Genomic DNA, 21,280 nt, shown 5'->3' with positions numbered 1-21,280 from the left:
CCGCGCCTCACTAGACAGGCAGCATCTGGCCACCCTCTGAGGTCCTGAGTTTGAAAAGAGGAGCGGGCCAATCAGAGTGCGGAGCGCTGTTTGGCGCTGCCATTTGAGCCTGGGCTGGAACTGAAGGGAAGACGTTCACGGTGGTTCCGGGTGTCGCGGAATCGGTGGGAGAGGAGGCATGAAGAGTGCTGATTAGCTTTTGTGAGCGCACCGGAATGTGCAGGCTGGGGGTTGCAGACAGGCCGATGGGGGAGGGAAGGAGCAGCCTGTGAAACGGGGTGACAGTGGCGACCAGCCCGGGCGGGGACCGGGACTGGAAGAGACGCTTGAGCAGCCGGCTGGTCCGGCGGCTGGGCTACGGCGGGGGCCGCGGGTACAGAGAGACGAACGTTCAACTGAGCCTGCCAGGGCAGGAGGGACGAGAAGAGTCGTCCTTACGGTTAGAAACGAGGGCAAAGTCAGGTTTGGATAAAAGAGAGTCTTAGGAAGTGGCCAGAAGTGGTGAGAAGCTGGTAACAGGCGTTGGTACAAGGGTCGGAAAGGATCAGAGAGAAAGAACGGAAGTTTGTGTAAGTAGCTGAAAGGGTCAGGTGACAAGAAAGGTCTGTGTAAGTGAAGGAAAGGTGAGGTGTGGCTAGATAGAAAGACTAAGAAAAGACAGTCGGTCGAAGTGGGTAGAAGAACTAGGAAAAAGCCGTGGAAGTGGCTGGGTTCCGGGAGCGGAACAGTGCTAGACTTGGCCGGAAGGCAACGGAGCAGAGCGCAAACCTGAGAGTGTTCGGAAATTGGAACTCTCGGTGGCGAACGGGTTTCAGGACTCAGATTCTGCCTCAGAGAGTGGGCGACGTGCGGGGGATGTGGGATCAGAGGCTTGTGAGGCTGGCCTTGTTGCAGCAGCTTCGGGCTGTCTATGGCATCAAAGTCAAAGGTGGCCGTAGACAGTGCGATCGCAGGAAACATGAGGCAGCAGCCACGGAAACAGTGGTAAGTTCTGGGGAAGGAGATTTAGGTTTTAAAAAAATTTTAAAAAGTCACACCCGGTACCAGCACTTATTATCAGATCATGCTGAAATGCTCGTTCTGTATGGATCCAAAAGCGAATGTGGTTGTGTCTAATTCAACTCAGAAATTTAAAGAATTACATTTTTGGTCACTGAGAGAAAATTGCACAGTTTTTCAGCCTTAGCAGCTTGACGTTTTGAACTAGATAATTGAGGAATGATGGGTAGCTGTCCTGTGCATTGAAGTAAGTTATATTTCTGGCTTTTACCCACCAGATGCCTATAGCATCTCCTGTTTGTGACAATTTAAAAAATTTCCAGATATTGCCAATCTATTGTATTTTGAACAAGTAGCACATGGGACAGGAGACAAACAGTATCCCACCACCGCTGTTGCAGGGTAAGATTTGGAGAGGGACAAGGGAGACCAGTACATTTCCTACAATGAATCAGTTGATGAGGAGGTGTAACAGAACATTAGAAATAGGTTTCAGATAATGCCTCCATATGCACTCATTTTCCAAAACAAAACAAAACAAAAACCAAAAACTTGGCTGTATCATATTTGGAGACATAAAGTTTTGTTTTGTTTATGAGTGAATTGAGATGCCAAAGTGATATGATTAAAACGCTGTTGATCATTTTTGGGTGGTCAAGGAAGAGGATTTTGAAATGAGATTTTTATATCTACTGCACCATCGATAATTTCATGAAATAAATTGAACATAACACATTTTATTTTAAATTTACCTATCGTACTTTCTAAGTACTTAGAGATGAAAATAAAATTAAATTGCATGACTCTTAATTTATAATTTCTGAAAGATAATAAGTACTTAGAGGAGAAAACTGACAATTTATATACTTATAAATTTGGAGAAATCGTTTTTGTTGTTTGCATCATAATGACAAGATACTTGTTTATACTTAAAAGCTGTAGTGTTTTCTTCGGGTTGTAAAACTGGCTTTCCAAGATCTCAAATATAGTTGGTTTTGTGAGTATCTGAATTTGTACATGATTTTTTTTTTTTTTTTCATCTCTTAAGAAAAAACCGACACCTGTTTTAGACTCAGATAGACCTGAGTTTGAATCCTGCTCTGCCCATATTAGTTTTGGGACCTTGGACTGATTGTTTAATTTTTCTCAGCTTCAGTTTTCTACTCTGTAAAGTGATAATAATAGTATCAGTTTTGGGGTTGTTTAGGGGATTTAAAAAACATTAAGATCTGTAAATAGGACTAACACAATGCCTATCACAAGCCACTTATTCAAATAATGATAGTTGTTACCATAAGTGGTCTGCATCCTAGTTGATAGTCATGCTAGAAACCCTAATAAAATATTCTACTGAAGAACTACAGAGGATTGTAGTGTTACATGAATGGTAATTGTTTGAAGTTGGTGTTACAGGATTGGTAATGGTTTGAAAGCTCAATTTCTTTAGTGTTTGTTAGCAAACGATAGTTTTGACTTTTTAAAGAAAAATAGTAGCAATGTTTTTAAGATGATATTGTAATATTCCAATCATAAACTTTCAAAAACATTTTATGAGGTTAAATTATAGCAGTTACTTGTGAAGCCAAGTATTGAGTAATAGTGACTGAAGGAAAAATCACCCTGAATTCTACTTATGTATGATATTTTCAGACTTATAATCAGCTTCGGCATCTGGTTTATTTTTGTATTTTGTTGGATTTCACAGTATCAAGCAAAGTCCAATTTACCCTAATAAGGGATTGCCCATGCTAACTTTTTTTTTTTAAAGCAGCTCACCTTGAAATGATAATCATAACAGTAACCAATATTCTATGAATGCTTACTTTGTATCAGACACTGATATAAATGTTTTAACATCTTTTATTCATTTAATTCTTTGTACAGCTATGACTTTGGACCTATGTGAGATAAGAATGTTAATTTGATCAAGGTCACTTAACAAGTAGAAGAGCCAGGATTTTAAAATCTGGCAGTCCTGCCTCTAGGAACTTGCTCTCTTAAGCACTATACCATACTGTCTTTTTTATATCCATCAATTAAATGGAGCCAGATGCTTGAAAAGGACTAATAACTCTGTTGAATCATTAACAATGTCGAATGATTTCTGATTGTAAATATAAGGTCAAATAAAGTGCTCTTAAAACATAATTGCTCCCAGAGCACTCATGGAGAGCGGGTATATGTAAGCTAAATTACCATTTGTGAGATTAGGTATACCCACTTATTTAATTTTTTGTAAGAGACATATACAGGCTTCAATTTATTTTTTTAAGTCCAGCGATAAACTACAAACTTTTTAATTAGTGACACATTTTTAAGAAGCTTGAATACATGCACAATATTATTGGCAAGGTGTGTACAAACATTACAAACATGTAAGTTAACCAACATGCAAGTTTATACTCTTGGGATCTTCAATGTATTAAAATTTAAATGTGAGTACTACATTTGAATATGACTTTTAAAGGTGGTTTTCAAAATAGTTAAATGAAATTTAAACTAAATGTTCTCAGAATTCCTACCATGGATCCATCAGAACATAGTTTGAATAGCACTTTTCCATGGAGTGTGGAAAAGATAATCAGGTCTAAAAATACCCACTTCTGAAATAATTTTAGGAAATTCTCAATGAGTGATAGGAATTACCATTATCAATCGACTTAGCCCTTTGTTCAAATTAGTATTTATAAGATGACTGAAGGAAGTTATAGTCAGTATTTATAAAGTCAGCATTTATAAGGTTACCGAAGGAACTGATAGTATTTTGGAGAAAATATTAGTGTTTTGAGCCAAATAAGATTAAGATTTCCTGATTAAGCACTTTATGGCATTGGAAACTGATGGAATTTATCAAGTTTAAACAGTAACTTAATCTTTACCATCTTTATACTCCCAGGACCTAGCATAATGTCTGATATGTAGTAGTTACTTTCAAGTACACTTTACCAAATGTAATTGAAATTATTGTTTTCATTGTCTTGATTGTTTATTTCTGCTTTTTTTTTTTTTTATTTCCTGAGGTTTTTAACTTGCCTAATGTTTATGAAACTTATATTATGCCTAATATTTGTGTTAGAGTAACTAAATTTGTCATTTTAGGGTAAAATATTTGGAGTACCTTTTAATGCATTGCCCCATTCCATTGTACCAGAATATGGACACATTCCAAGGTAAGCAAAATTTGAAATGAAGAGTAAATATTTCAAACTGGTGTTTGAGTGTTTAAGAATAGGTGATGGACTCACACATTTGTTTTGAACTAGCAAATGATTTTGTTTCTTAAGAGTAATGTAAAAAATTTTTTTTAAACTTTTACACATTTTAACTTTTAATTTGTATTCATTCCCAGGATTGAATTTTAAGGTTCAGTAATGAATAAATGTTAGAATGGCTATTATTTTTGTTCTATTAAGTTACAGTTTTCAGTCTGATACCAATTCTTTTCCCACAATTTTGATTATATTCAATAATATACTGAATTACAAATTCAGTTTGTAATTTTGATATTTTTTGTTTGTTTTAGAAATGTTAGATAAAAGTATATTTGGGTTAAGATATTGGAGTATTTGTGAATATAAATTAGATAACACCGAAGCTTTTCTATGTCACTTACTTTTTATTTGTAAATAACCTTTAGACTAACTGCATCAGAAATTACTAAGGAAGTTTACATCTGAGAAAGTAGTGTAAAAATGCACAAGTAGGGTTCCTTCTGGCTATTCTAGTCCAATAAACCTAGGTATTTGGTACATTGTCCAAAAGCATTTATTGAACACCTCGCTGCTTTAGAACCATTTTCCCTCAGCCTATAGGTCTAGATTCACAATCTTCATAAGGTAACCACTCACTCTTTTGCCTTTTAAAAGACCTGTCAAATGTTCATTTATAATGATTTTCAACATTTAGAATTGTAGTCATATTCCCAGTAATAAGGACTACATCTTTGTTGCCTGCTTAAAAAGAAAAAAAAACTTGTCAGTTAACATCTATGACATTCAGCCGCTGTGTACCAGTAGAACTCTATCAGTTACTATAGCTGACATCTGTTCTAATTTGTTGGTACCGGCTGTTAACTAAGCATCTAAAGTCAATGTTGTTCAAAATTGTTCGATATAAAGAAATTAAGCACATACCTTTAAATATGAGAAGGATTCTAAGGACTGGGATATATCTGGCTCCTCTAACAGGTAATGTTAGCGTGAGAAATAAAACTTTTCCTTATTTTTGGACTAATGTAGTAGATGGTAGATATTTTAAGCTGTGTGTGCTGTGCAAGCTTGCACATGGAGAGAGAATAAAGAAAAGAAGACTACCTTAGAGCCCTGGGTCATCCTAGCATGTGGAGGTCTGGCAAAAAAAGAGGATCCAGAAAACGAGTTAGAGAAGAAGCATTCAAGGAGTCAGCAGGAAAACCAGAAGAATAGTGAAAAAGTATTTTCAAGATGAGCAGGAGGTGATCCAGTATGTTAAACACTAGAACAAGCAAGATGAAGACAATGAAGTGACCGTGGATTTAGCAAGGGAGAGGCCCTTGTAGCCTTGACAAGGGTCGTTTTGTTGGCGTAATGGAGATAAGAGTCAGATTGGAGAAGGTAGGGTAGAGACTGGGATATGAAGAAGTAGAGGCAGTAAAAATGACAAATCCTGTGCTCTCAGTGGAGGCAAGGAAATGGAGTAGGATTGAGAAGTATGTAGGATTGAGTGGGCTCATTGAAGGTGTTATGGGTAAAAAGATGGGTCTTCAAGAAGAATTTAGGAAGCCAACAACCTTTCATGGCAGGGATTACAGGGAATTGTGGCATCAGAGCTTCCGAAAGGAGTGTAGTGCCTGGTCTGCTGATGTACTTTGGCAGAATAATAGGATTTAGAAAGGTGTGTATCTGGCCACCCGAAAAGATTTCTCTCTTTCAGTTTTCTTGTTGATGCTTGCACATCTTTAGAAGAGCATATCCATACAGAAGGGCTTTTTAGGAAATCAGGATCTGTTATTCGTCTAAAAGCACTAAAGGTAAGCATATTCTTGAACTTTAATGTTTCTTTTGTACCCTATTTTGATTTGGTTTTTATGATTGAAATACTTAGAAGTATTACATGAATTATTGACAGAAATTGAATTTGCAAATATCTTTTTACATGTCAGAAGAACTTTATTTTTCAAAAGAAAATGTATATCAAATAATGCCTTTTTTCCAGTTTTATTGAGGTATAATTCATTTAAGATGTACAACTTGATGTTTTGATTTACATAAACGTGGTGAAATTATCACAATCAAGCTATTTATGTAGTGCTTCAAAAGAGTACTTTTAAGTTCATGGTACTCGTTTCTGTAAATGGAAAAAAAACTTGCGAAATTGTTTTTAGCCTTCTAAAAGGGAGACATATGTATATCAAAACAAGAGTTAAGAGAAATTATTGGAGAAAGCTCTTTAGAGTGTAAGAAAGGACACTATTTGCTATGTACTCTTAAGCTCTCAAATGCTCAAGATTATTTTATTTATTTCAGAATAAATTAGACCATGGTGAAAGTGGCCTGTCTTCTGCACCTCCGTGTGATGTTGCAGGACTTCTTAAGCAGTTTTTTAGGGAACTTCCAGAGCCCATTCTTCCAGCTGGATTGCATGAAGCACTTCTCAAAGCTCAACAGTTAGGAACAGAGGAGAAAAATAAAGCTACATTGTTGCTCTCCTGTCTTATGCCTGACCACACAATTAATATATTAAGATATTTCTTTAACTTCCTCAGGAATGTTTCTCTTAGGTAAGTAGTACTTAAAAGTCTTAAAAAACATATTTCCTTACTATAAGAAGTTTATTCTATATAGTTTAAGAAACAAATGATTTGATATTTCCTCACTGTCTTAGAGTCAGAATTGTGAATGCCTTAATGACTTATTGATGCTTATAGGATTTTCATCCACTGAATAATTTCAGATTACAGTGTTTTTAAAATTTTTGCGTTTGGTTTTTCAAATTTGTCCCCTCTCCTTGCTGTCAGTGAGACTGCTTATTCTAGACATACTTCCTTCTAATACTTCAAATTTTCTCTGTGTGGGTTTGAACATCAAATAAACATGTTCAGCTTGTATGGAAAAACAAAGTGTGGACTCTGGTTTGCATTATTTTTCTGATATATATTTAAGCACACAGAAGCTGTATATTTCTCATTTAGTATTATTTCAAGCCAAATCATGTAGATGAGTAGATGAAAGGGAACGGTATTTTCACTTGTGTTTGACTGGTAAAGTAAGAGGTATTCAAGATTTAATACATTATTTTAACTCTATATTTTTATCTTTGGCTCCATCTCATAAAATTATTTTTCATTTAAGGTCCAGTGAGAATAAGATGGATAGCAGCAATCTTGCAGTGATATTTGCACCAAACCTTCTTCAGACAAGTGAAGGACATGAAAAGATGTCTGTTAACACAGAAAAAAAACTACGATTACAGGCTGCAGTAGTACAGACTCTTATTGATTATGCATCGGATATTGGTAAGATATAGTTGCTTACCAATATGAAACGATGAAATTTGTTTAAATAAGGGAGATCCAAGCTTCTTCCAAGTGAACTTTGAAGACAAATGTTAAGAAAGTTGGTATATACTATTTAAACATTTCAAGGGGGAATAGAGGAAAAATCTTAATTGTGACATTTTCCTTTAGGGCATGTTCCAGATTTTGTCCTGGAGAAGATACCAGCTATGATGGGTATTGATGGTCTCTGTGCTACTCCATCACTAGAAGGCTTTGAAGAAGGTGAATATGAAACTCCTGGTGACTGTAAGAGAAAGCGAAGGCAAAGTGTAGGAGGTAAGTAGCAGTGACAGTCTGTTTTATGGCAGTACACCAATTTCCTTTTATCTGAAATGCATTCGAACATAAATATGCAGAAACTATGGTGTATGCCTTTTTGGTGTTTATAGCATAGTTGAAAAGATGTGACATATGCATATGAAAAGTAAAAATGACAATACAATCTAATACTGTGTCGTATCTTCAGCACAAAGAAAATGTGTTCCAAGGAGAAAAGTTCCCAGTTTGTAATGATTGGGGACTCTTCAAATAGGAGGTCAAACTGTACCTTTTTGAAGAATGGGTAGAATTAGGGAAACTGAGTGGAGGGTCAGAATACTTATATCCTATTCTAGAGGAGAAGGGTGCTATGAAAAAAGGTTTCTATAAAGAAGAAATAATCAATGTCTGTGTCTGTAAAAGACCAGCATGACTTGACTGAAGTATTAATCCTAAGGATTAGGATGATATATGGTGAGCTCAATGTCAGGCTTAAGAATTAGAATATTAAGATAGGTATTAAGAGAACTATTAAAGGTTTATGAGAAGAGACATAACATTATTAAAATATTTCAGAAAGTTATCTGGTTTGAAGAATTGAGACTTGGAGGTAGGGAGAAAAATCAGAAGTGTGTGCAATAATCCAGGTGTGAGATCATGATTTGAAAAGTTATATGAATTAGTTAGGAGTATGAAGTAAATGAAGGAACATTACTAAGGAAGAATCGAAAAGACCCAGAGTTCCATCATGGTGAAATCAATTATAAGACTTCTTATCTCCTTGTCGACCAAGAAAACTGTCTATAGGTCCTCTGATTATCTTAGGAAATTTCTTATCTTTTGAGTATCAGAACCAATTGTTATTAATTATACCATTTCTTTTTTGAACTATTGGCTTATATGATACTGCCTTCTGTATCTTCTTTGCTGCTTTTGTAGATTTCTCTTAATGCCTTCTTTGTTAGTTTCCTAAGGCTACTGTCACAAAGCACCAGTAACTAGGTGGCTTAAAATAAAACTTGAGTACAACTGCAAAGATTAATTACCAATAAAATCACATTTATAAATACTGGGAGTTAACACTTAAACATATATTTTTGGAGGACACAGTTTAATCCATTAAACTTCCTACCTCAAAAGTAGATATTCTCGGACACAGATTATCTTTTATTACCTTCTTTCCCTTTGTGATTTCATTTACTCAGTTTCACTAATACCTCAATAAATCTGCCCTGCTTATTGCTGTCAGTGAACAGTCTCTATCCATTTTTCCATTTAGAAAAAAAGTTCACCTTGCTGCTAGTGTTCATTTAACATCACATATAGGAATGCTACATTTTCTAGAATTTGATATTTTCAGTGATCGAGAATTATTATATTTCGTAAATGGAAATATCACTACTAAAACCAGAATGCTATAAATAGAATGATGTCATTTGTTATAGCTAACCTTCTATTTTTTTCGCATCTGACTTTGAAATACCACAAACATCCATGTGATCCAATTGCAGTTACTTTGAAGAATCTTTGGACTTCTTTTTTAAATTGTGGAAAAATATATATAATGTGAAATTTACCATCTTAGCCATTTTTAAGTGTATACTTCAGTAGTGTTCAGTACATTCATGTTGTGCAGTCGATCTCCAGAACTTTTGGTATTTGTTAAGTGAGTTAGTTACTCTAGCTTAATTTTATGCTGGGTATGACAGTTCTCAATAATTGTATTGCCCCAGATTCTACACAAATTCCATGAGCAAACTTATTAAATAAGCAAGAGGGATTTGGTCCATCATAATTTTCTTGTTCTTGCCTGTGTATGTGATTGTGTGTGCACGCTTCTCTGTATTGTCACTGTGTTAACAAGTGTTTTTCATGGATGGAGATGCTCTGCTGAGTTGATGTAACTCATATGCCATTCTTTGTGTGGCATTTCCTGAAATGTAGTCAGCTCACGAGACTATTTAAGGGATTGAGACATAATTTTTCCCTTCTTTAGGGATGGTCTGTACTTTGCCTGGCACATAATGCAGTCAGGATGGTTTCAGATTATAGAGGGAATAGTTTGTCTTTCTATTCTCCTGATTTTGCTGTGTTGTTTTGTGTGTCATGTGCTGTGGCTGAGTCTGTTGCTTGATTGTTTCTTCTCCCTTCTGCTCAGCTCTCATTTCTCTTTTTTTCTCTTTTTCCTCTTCCATTATAAGCTCATTTTTCTGTCAGGTGCCATGAAGGGCTTGATTAACCATTGCCTGCCAGCTAGAGCATTGCCTATATTTGGCTCTTCATTGAGCTTTTCAGTATTCCCTGCTTTGTGCCTATTTCATTTGAGGGTGTAGGATTTCTCAATAACATGTAAGTGAGCTATAACTGAACTTAAATTTAAATAACTATTTTGAGTAATTAATCAGGTAAATGAACATATTTAAAAGACTTTAGTGTTTCATTGTGATTGAAAATTAGGGGCATATTTTTACATGAAAGTCTTCCTGTTGAAGTCATAACTTCCCAATAGCTAAATCCAATGTGTGTGGGAGGCTTGTATCATTTAGAATCTTTTCCTCCCTGATATTTTTTCCTTTCTTTTTTTTTTTGTGGGGTGTGGGTGGTGGGTGGGGGGTGGTAATGCTGTGCTTTTATTGCTTCCCCACCTCTTTAGCCATTTGTTCTGTCTCATTTTCTGGATTATCTTTTTCTGACACCTCTTAAATGTTCCATTCTTCCTTAGCTGATCTTCTTAAACTTTTTCTTCCTCTTAAATGATCTCATTTACTATATTTTTTTTCCTATATCTGAAATATTTATTGAAAATTTAGGTCGGAATTTGAAACAATACTCTGAGGGCTTTTGTTGAGGCTAGGCATTTGATACAGATTCTCTGGAGTTGACTGCTGGAATTTGAGCTCTTTCTGGCCTTTTGTTCCTGATCAAGAATTGAAGGTATGATTTGCTCAGAGAGATTGCTCAGAGTGATTTAACCTCGTGACCCAGAGTTGACTAAGAAAGTCCTAGTCTATGGTATATCTTATGCCATGATTTCCTTTTAGAAATATGAGCAGTAGTAGTGGCTGGAGGTTATAACTTGATCAGGCTTGTTATCCTTTCTCATATTCTTCCTTTTTAAAATGTTTCATCAGATCAACGAATCGTTGGCAAACAGACTTACCCAGTGCTTAAAAATACTTAGATTAACTGATGCATGACTACAGTATGTTTGGCAAATATCAAATTGTACGGTAAAGGCCTAATAATGTATAACGTGCATGTTAATACTCCAATTATGAAGGCTATATGCATACCTAAAAAGGAAAGAATAATCCCTGTAATAAATTTCCTTTCTTCCAAGATCTTTGTTTCCCCTTCATTTGTACCCATTTGAAAGAAGGGGTTAACATTTCTTCTTACCAAAAAGAAATTTACTATTATTTTAAAAAACTCCCATTTCTAGACTCCCAAATCTACTTTTCCAGCCCTGATCTTATACAAATGGATTCTTGGCCATCTCAGTGTCTCATAGACATGTCTAACTCTTCCTTGTATAATTTCCTTTTTCTTTGAGTAGCAGCATTGTCTACTCAGTCATCAAAATCAGAATTTCATATGTCCTTAATTCACTCTTTCCTCATCCCCACATCTCATTACTCACCAAATCTTTTCACTTTGATCTCCTAAATACCTTTATTCCTGCCTCTCTTTTCCACTGCTCCTGCCTCATTTCAGGCCTTCGTTTCTTGCCTAATTCCCACTCTTCCTTCAGGTCTCAACTTAAATATCACTTCTTCAATGATATTTTGACACTTGTACGTACAAAATAAATGTTCGTCAAATGACTTAGTAATATACTTAGACAAACCGTCAGTTTGCCTGCCTCCAAAGAGGCTTGCTCCCTTAGTTCTAAAATGCAGATCAGACAGTTTTGTTCCCTCTTGCCTTTGGAGAAGTTCAACTTCCTAAATGACACTCAGGCCGTGTTCTGTGTATCTCTCTGCCAGATACGTAAGGCTTATCTCTTACCATATCCACTGCTCTCTGTTTACTGGTTTCTAGTATATGTAAATCCTGTTTTTACATACATGCCTTTGCATATGCTATTCATCTTTCTTTGCTACTAATTCTTCAAAACACAGGCCAGGTTTTACTTCCCCTGAAAAGCTTTCTCTCTCGTTGCCATTTCCTCCCTTCCTCGACAAGTAATACTTTCCTCTTCCATACTCTTTCTGTACATCATTTGTCCTTTTATTTATTTATTTTTGAGTGAGAGATATGGGAGTATAAGTGGAATAAAATAAAAATATATCCTTCAGGTTTTTTTCTGATTTTTAAATAATTCCTTTTAAATAACCTTAAGTGACTTTGAAATGTATAATCTGATACAAACTTAGATGTTGAAAGACCACAAATATCAATATGAATTATTAGTGAAAGAGAGGTAAATGTTAAGTTATAATTGATTATATGATTACATATGCCTTGCATTTCAGATTTTGTTAGTGGAGCACTAAATAAACTTAAATATAGCAGAACACCTTCTATTACACCTCAACAGGAAAGAATCAGTAAGTATTATGTGTATTTATTTAAATGAAAATTTCTGACATTTTGGTTTAATTAAATCCAATATTATTTTCAATGGAGATCTTGTACTGTGTTATGACATTTGATAATGAACCCAAAATTGTAGATAAGAATTTTTTAGATTTAATTTCTTTAATCTTTTAAATTATGCTTTTCTGTTGTTTATAAGTTGGATGCTGTTGAGCATGTGAAAGTAATTCAATTCCTAAATCATAGTTTTGTTTTAGAGCCAGAAGTTTATTAAAGTATATTCCAATTTTTTATCTTGGTTTTCTTAAGGCTGAAATTATTCAGTCTAGAAACAAATATAATCATTTGTTTTGTTTTCCAGATTGAATAAATTAACTGGTTAATACTCAATTATAATGAAAAGCAAAAATAACATTCAGATTAGTTTTTGTTTCAACTCCTTATGATTTTTCTCCCTTATGTTAATATTCTTTAATGTGAATTATATGCATGTTAATCTATTTGGTTTAAGTTACTACTATTAAGAATCTTGCCTCTTTGCAATTTGCCTGTTTTTATTTTATGGAATTACATAGTGTTAATTCAGTCATATAACATATTTGATAATCTAATCATATTCCCCCATTCTTTTATAGCTCTAAGTAATACCTTTATAAGAATAAATAAAGCTTTTGTATTTATCAACTGTGGGAGAAACAAATTGTTTTTTTTCCAGGCCAGCTATCCGAATCACCAGTGATTCTTACACCAAATGCTAAGCGTAAACTGCCAGTAGATTCTTCTCATGGTTTCTCAAGTAAGAAAAGGAAGTCCATCAAGCACAATTTCAACTTTGAGTTATTGCCAAGTAATTTCTTCAGCAGCAGTTCTACACCAGTATCAGGTAGCAAATATAATGTATATAATTGGTCTGTAAACATTAACACGAGTGCTTGTTCTGGGCAAAGAAAGGGCTGTTTCCAATTAATACCACCCTTTAGGAGCCAGAGCTTTAGTCTACCTTTTATCAAATCTGAATTTTTATAAAGCCCTCTAATTTTTAAAATGGACACTACTCAGTATTATTAGTGTGTATGTGATTTCTGGCTATGCCCATTGAAAGTTATGATAAATAACGTGGAGTGAGAGTTTGGGCTTCTGTGGATAGCACTGGTGTTCAGGTTTTGTGTGACTGGACCTCCTGAATTTGCTTTAGTTACTTCTGGATCTATAGCTATGGCTATACTGCTTTCTTCTGTTGAGTTGAGTTTGCCAGAGGTGTGATTATCTCTGAATCCAAGTGAGGTTGTTACAGTTGGAGTAACTATTGCAGGTTGCATTTTTGGGGACGGGGGATATTTTTAATGTTTTATCCTCAGTTAGCTTTTATAAAAGCTTTAAAAACTTTGTTTGCATTGTTTCTTGTAGTATGATTTCCAGATCCCTTACTGGCCCAGCCATTTTCTTTCAAATGAACTACAAGTTCCTAATTGTGGCCAACCAGAGCCTCTGGAGGGTAATAAAATCATGTCACTTTGAATACCATATTTTTATTAGTGTGGTCTTACGTTGAGTTGGCTTCTTTAGAATGTGTAGAATACAAGTTGGGCTCATGTTAACCTTATGGTCAAGCCAAAATGAAATGAAACCCTAATTAACCCCAGGATCATCTACCTCGTATTTGTCTCATATTTACTCAAAATGTGAGTGATCTCTGATTCTTCTAGATTTTTATTGGTTTCAGACAATATTAAGAGTTCCATTTTGAATTCATTAGCTAGGTTATGAGATCTTCTCAAAAGCTGCTTTTATTATTATCCAAAAGGATTATATTTTCTTCGTTTTATTATAAAATTGAACAGAATAGCAACTTGTTCTCTGGGGTCCTTTACAAGTTCTCTATCATTCATTAACGTGTCAATGATAAGAACTCTGAGACCCTGTCTATAGCTTTTTAGTATTCAGAGTTTGGAGACTTAAACTCCTTTAAAGTAACTTAATGTTTTTTTAATATTTAAAGGCTTTTCCACTTTGAAGGACTTTTTCCAAATGACACATATGAATTGTAGTTCTTCCTGCCTTTGCTTATTAGCATTATAGCATCTTCCCCAAGAAATGGACTTGCTGCTTCCTCCTCTCCAAGCTCCCCACAGATAGGCTAAACATTCTTGTGTTGTTGTAACATTCGTATGTGCCAGCTTAATCAGTGAAGTTTTTTAAATAAAAAGATTAACAAATTGATCAGCAGTTAATTTATTATTTTAACTCACCATTTTTCTTTGATCCTACTTTCTCCAGCACAGTTCAGTAAATTCTACCTACAAAATGCTTTTTTTAATGTATAAAGGCAACAACATTAATTTCAAAAAGAATACCTATTTATAATTTATTTTATATATGTGTAATAACTGCATTCCATATATTCTAGCTCTGCCTCCTTGTGATCACTGGCATATTTTCAAGATTACTAGACTGCAGCCCTAGAATAAAGCCACCTATGTTTCATTGGATATATTATATTTGCCTCCAAAGTTTTCCTTAGCCAAATGCATCCTAAAGTCACTATAATGGTTGTATTATTTTCTGTTTTAATAACTAAAAAAACATGGATGTCTCTGGGTACCTGTGTGAATTCTTTCTCAGTACTGGTAATGAGTTGAGAGTGTTCATGTTTTCAGACTCTTGGCATGATCCAAGTATAAGTCAGATGTATATGGAGCTTTTCTTCATGATATAGTGTTAAATAACTTAATCAAAATGAGCTGTTGTAACCACCAGTTGTTAGCATGGAACATGGCAGCAGCCAAGTGGTTAGACATGTGTTATAGACGATTGACTACCATGTGCATACTGGATACTCAGACTCAAAATTGTTTTTCAATAGTTTATTTTTGATAATAGCATTAATTAATATTATGTATCAGATACTCTGCTGGATACTTTATACACATTACAAAAATACTTATATTCAACCATAGGAGTCCATTTTCAGAGCTTAAAGCAATTTAGTAAGTGGTGGGACAAACTCAAATCTGTTTGTCCTGGAAGCTTTCCCTTTCTTCCATCTGCCACAGTGCCTTCCCCTCCTTTGTATTACTAAACAAATTTAAAGCAAAACTCCAGTGTGAAAGCAATGGTTAATTTAACCTTTAATTGGCTCCTACAAAGTAGAAAATTGATACTTATTTTCTATTTGAGTTGGGTTATTTGGCCCCTGAAATTTTTAACCAGAAATTATGTGATTCTGTTACAGTTTAGGAGTAGAAATTAAGACTTTAAGTCTAATTGCTATTAATAGTTTATATTTTGAAAAAGAATATGTATGTGTGGTATATTATATGTGGTTATTTTTATAGTTCACATTGATACAAGTCCAGATGGGTCATCTCAGAGTTCACTCTCTCCTGTAGCCATCAGTGGAAATCATTTGATCAGTACAGATATGCCAAGGCGAAGTAAAAGAATTGCAAGCAAAAAAGTTTGCAGGTAATTTATCCAGGACATTTTGTTTTTATTGGGTATTTGGTGCATATAGTTAATAAAATATTTTGTCTTTATATCAGGAATCATAATTTTTAAAAACTCCCTCTGCCTTTATAAGGATTATTAAGGATTAATAATCAAGTACCCCTTATATATCTTCCAGAGGAAAATTCCCAATTTGAGTCCAGTTTGCTAACTTAAAATCCTGCTTCATGTTGATGAGTGTAATTTTTGAATTTCTGATTAATTTTAAAAGCTAGTCTACCCTAATGATTCCAATTTGTAAGTGACTAAATAACTTGTGATGGACAAGAGAGATCATTTTATATGCCAATATAGTGTGTTCACAGATGGTATCATAAAGCTTAACTGAAAATTGTTCTGTTCAGTTACTAGCAATATGATTTACCCTGGACATTCTTTCAAATTTCATTTTTCAAGAATTTTCCCAAGTTTATGCTACAAACCAACATTTGTAATTCTGCTCTTTTAAGGGTGGAATCAGGAAAAGCAGGCTGCTTTTCTCCTAAAATCAGTCGTAAAGAAAAAGTTCGAAGATCTCTTCGTTTGAAATTTAGTCTGGGGAAAAGTAGCAAAGATGTAGTAAGTATCTTTCACCATTTTATTGATGTCGATGTTAGCATAAAGCTATAGATTTGATGCTAAAAGACCCTCTCAACCCTGTCTCCCCTCCAGCTACTGTCCCATTCTCTTTATGCAAAACTCTTGACGCTTAAATACTTCCAGTTCCTCCTTTTCTACTCTGCTTAAATTGATTCCAGTGAGGCCTTCATCCCCAGTACTCTCTGCAGCTGCTCTCTTCACGGTCACCCATGACTAAATTCATTGTTCAAGCCAATGGACAAATATCAGTCCTTGTTTGACTTGACTTCCTAACAGCATTTGACATGGCTGATCACTTGCTTCTCGTTGGTATACTTTCTTTGCTTCAAGGACACTGCACTCATGATTTTCTTCCTTTGCTGATTACCTTTCCAATTTCTTTATATTGGAATGCCCAAAGCTTCATCCTTGGACTTCTCTTTTCTCTCTCTACTCACTCAAGGTGATCATCAGCTTTAAACATCATATATTTACTTGAGACTTCCAAATTTATATCTCTATCCCAGAATGCATTCCTGAACAACTGGCCATCTCTTAACATCTGCCTACTTACCTCCCTGTGTGGATGTTGATCCAATAGAAGTCTCGAGTGTAACCTGTTCCAAATAGAGTTCCAAGATGCATTTTTTCACTGCCACTTTTTCTCTGCTCCTCCCCTTCTCCCTCAACCACACTTCTACATGCGGTCTTCATGTGGCATCTCCATGTGGCACCTCATTCTTCTAATCACTTAGGCCAAAAGCCATGTAGACATTCTTGACTCTTCACTTTCTCTCAAACGCCCTGTCTAAGCCATTAGGGAATCCTGTCTAACTTCTGCATTCAGAGCATATTCAGACTAACCACTTCCTACCAGTACTACATTCCTAACCTTCTCTTAAGTCCTGTCATCTTAAACATGGATTACTGTAATAAACTTCTACTAGTGGATCTACCTGCTTCTACCTTGCTGTAGAACTATATCCAAAATTATCCTTTTAAACCCCAAGCTAAGTAAGTCATGCCACATCTTTGCTCAGACTCCTCATTTCACTCGGAAATAAAAGCCAGAGTCCTTAGGTTGACTGCAACCTTCCCCATGACCTATTCCCAGCCTCCTTCTCCGAGCCCTCCTCTTGCCACTGCCCCTCGCACACTCCGCTTCATCCACCCTTGCCTCCTTGCTGTTGGTCAAATATGCCAGATCTGGCTTCAGCCTTAGAGCCTGCACTGGCATTTTCCTCTCTCTGAAATCTTCTTCCCCCTTTCACCTTTATGACTCTCACATTCATTTTTCTTTATTCACAAATTATCTGACAATCACTCTATTTAAAATTATACCCCCCTTCTTTACCACTCTATATTCTTCTTACTTAGCTTTACTTTTCAACATTGCACTTTTCATCTTATGTATTATATATTATACAATATAATTGTATATTTTGTTTTGGTCTAAATCTTACCATCTAGAATATAAATTGCATGAGGGTAAGATTTTGGTCTTGAGGTTTGTTTGTTTTTCTTTTTTCTTTCACTATTTTGAACAGGCCCTGTCTGGCACAGAGTCGTCATTCTAAAAATTATTATTTTTTTTTTTAGTTAATGAATACATGAAGCTGTTTCTATTTTAGATGATAAAATATCAACTAATAGCCAAGTCAAATGCTTATAATTTTCATCAGCATGCATACAAGTATATTTGTGTTTGCTATAAAAATGTTGCCCAATTATATGTTCTTTTTTAATTATAGAGGATTTTGATAATTACAAAAAGTTTACTTAGTCTTAATGTTTTGAAAATTCACTGGTTTATTTCTTAACCAAGACTTTTTCAACTTTTCTGTACAGAATGGGTGTTCTGGTGTCAATAGATGTGAAAATGTTGGTCGACGACTTGCAAATCAACAAAGTTTTAAAAATAGGGTTGGATCTGTAAAAACAGGTCTGCTTTTTAGCCCAGATATTGATGAAAGATTAACAAAGAAAGGTAAAGATACATTTACATGGCAATGTTAAGATTTAACTTAAAAAACTGACTTGCTTTAAAATTTTTTCCAGCTTTACTGAGATATGATTGACATATAACCTTTAGTTGCTTTTTTAATGATAAAATGTTAATTTATTGTGTTAGAAGTTTAAAATTCATGTTCGAATGATGAAAGTATTTAAATTGGCAGTGTATTTTTCTGTGAACAATTGGAGGATACTTGTAAATATGAAAATGTTCAACATTTAAGTTTTTTATAATATAAATATTTAATTTAATTTTTTAAATTAAATTTAAATTTTTAGGAATTTAAATTTTTTAAATTACATTTAAATTCTAGGAATTAAATGCTTAGTATTTTTATTTACCATGAGTTTGGATAATATTTCAAAACTAGGTCAAAATATAAACGATTAAAAACCCTGAACTGCTTTATTTTAGGTTCCAAAAAGATTAGTAAGTCCGAAGAAAACTTATTAACTCCAGAGCGACTAGATGTAACAAGTTACCGGATGTCGTGGACAGGACCTAGTAATTCAGGTTTTCGAGAAACAGACGCAAATGAAGCATCTCCAACAGAGGGAAATCTTGAGGTGAACAACTATTCTTTGGAGCCTGATATTACAGAGGAAAAGTCATCTGTTAATTCATATGAACTCTCCCCTTCTAATGTACACAATAAGTATAACATAACCGGAAGATCTCTTAGTGGAGATGAAAATAACTTGAGCACAGAGACTTTAGTGAAAATTCAGAAAGCATTTTCTGAATCTGGAAGTCACCTTCATGCATTGATAAATCACAGGCAGTCATCATCAATAACTAATGTGGGGAAAGTAACATTACATGAAACACCTAGAGCATATAGCCCAGAGAAAAATCTATTCGAAACTAATGATTTGACTGTGATAGGATCAAATGAGCATCACACTAGTAAAGGTGAAAATAGTTTTTCAGAAAGAGACTTGTCACCATATCAAACTCAAAAATTGGATAGAGAAGCAACTATAAAATATTACTTAACTCAGATGAAGGTGGAACAGGAACATGAAAAGAGAATTCATTCAGATATATTAAATGATTATTTAAGCAAGCAAGAATTGCCTGGTGATGATCAAGTGAATAAACAGACCCCAAGAGATAAACTAAATACTAAGTTAAAGGAAGAAAATATGATTGAAGAGAACCTACTAAAGTGCACAGCTTCTAGGGAGGATGCAGCTAACACCTCTTCCTCAGATCAGAGTACGTGTAATATAACCAATTCATCAAAACCTAGACCCATGAGAATGGTTAAACAGCAGTCACTGGTGGAAACATGTGATAAGACGGTTTCTGAAAGATTACAAGTAACAGAGCATGGAAAGGTTTCAGACCACATACAGTGGTTTAATAAACTTTCTTTAAATGAACCTAACAGGACAAAAGTTAAGTCACCTCTTAAGTTTCAGCGTACGCCTGTCCGTCAGTCTGTCAGAAGAATTAATTCTTTGTTGGAGTATAACAGACAACCTATAAGGCATAAATTGGCGCAGCTTGGTGATACTGCTTCTCCTCTGGTTAAATCAGTGAGCTGTGACAGTGCTCTTTCCTCTTGTACAGAAAGTACATCAAAAGATTCCTCAATTTCATGTGCCCAGTCAGGTCCTGAAAAACAGAAATCTACGTCATGTGAAGAATCAAATGTTGATGCAATTTCAAAATCAAGCAAGGAATTAATTGCTAACTCTTTCTCTCAGATGAAGAGGCATCCAGACTCTCTGAATGCTTCTCTTAGGTCTTCCAGAGTTGATAAACAGAAAGTGATATCTGATAACCAAATTAAGGTTCCCTTGGATGATCTGACAAATCATGCTGTATTAAAATCTGTTACAAATAATAATACAGGCCTTTCTCCTGGGATAAATTACAGGGTCCTTAGGAAACCATCAGAAAGAGAAAGGGCCTGGTATAAAGGTTCTCCCAAAAATCCTATTGGAAAAGCTCAACTACTACCAACAAGTAAACCTGTAGACTTATAATTGATAAATGTTATACTTGTCATTGATGTAAATAAAATTGGCAATTGGTGATGTGACTTGCAAGGTAATCTACATGTTAATCTGTAGCTCAGGATGGTTACATGATAGATTTTACTGCATAGGCAAATGGATTCTTACAGCTAAATGACTACTTTGTTTTTCTTAATTATGGCAACATTTTAAACTTAATTTTATTGTTATCTCTTAAAGCAGAGATTATACTTTAAAAGAAATTTTTGAAAATTGCATGAATTTTATTTCTTAAGTGTAATAGGAAGAGTGAAACGAGTTTGTGTCTATTTCCTGTCATTTTTCCTCCTAAGTCAGATAAGTTTCCTACAAGCAATTTCCAGCATGTAAAGGCTTCAAAGAGATAAGCCCTGCAAATCTTATTTCTTGAATTAAATTAATGTTTATTATCTTTACCAAAATCCCTAGGAATTAACTTGTTTCAATAGCATCCTAGTCCTTTATTCCTACTTGGGACAAAGTAATTAGGTTTCTATTGCCTACTGATGTGTAGACTGTGTTCACTTGAATTAAGAATAATGACTAATGACTCAAGTGTGCTCATATAGTATGATGCTTCAGGAGTAATTGATGACTTTTAAGCCATAATATATTTTTAAAGTAATTTGCACAAATACATTTGTGTCCTTTTTTGTCCGATATAGATTTTAAAATGGAGGAATAATTAAGCTTGAATAATTTAACCAAGGTGATTTCTTACATGCAGATGCTTGATTTTAGAATTTGTAATAGTCATTGCATCTCCACATTTACTTTGGATTCTTATAAAAGCCTGTGATGATTTTGTCTTGTATGTAAATGTTATTTATTTAGCATAGACATTAAAGATAACTTTCTGAAAAATGA

The 21,280-nt window shown here is 34.7% G+C and overlaps 1 protein-coding gene across 1 annotated transcript; it reads left to right on the top strand.

The window, feature by feature from the left end:
- The first annotated feature begins 98 nt into the window (after positions 1–98).
- Positions 99–21,280, top strand: LOC107508084 (rho GTPase-activating protein 11A). The gene is made up of 12 exons (XM_016139611.2): positions 99–984; positions 4,099–4,169; positions 5,911–6,007; positions 6,504–6,757; positions 7,329–7,492; positions 7,664–7,810; positions 12,268–12,342; positions 13,047–13,214; positions 15,667–15,796; positions 16,288–16,396; positions 18,245–18,383; positions 18,825–21,280. The coding sequence occupies exons 1-12, from the start codon at positions 856–858 to the stop codon at positions 20,402–20,404; spliced, it is 3,063 nt and encodes a 1,020-aa protein (XP_015995097.2). The 5' UTR covers positions 99–855; the 3' UTR covers positions 20,405–21,280.

The sequence above is a fragment of the Rousettus aegyptiacus genome, unplaced genomic scaffold (genome assembly GCF_014176215.1).
Source record: "Rousettus aegyptiacus isolate mRouAeg1 unplaced genomic scaffold, mRouAeg1.p scaffold_m13_p_3, whole genome shotgun sequence".
NCBI classification, from domain to species: Eukaryota; Metazoa; Chordata; class Mammalia; order Chiroptera; family Pteropodidae; genus Rousettus; species Rousettus aegyptiacus.
This window is presented reverse-complemented; position numbering and strand designations above follow the sequence as displayed.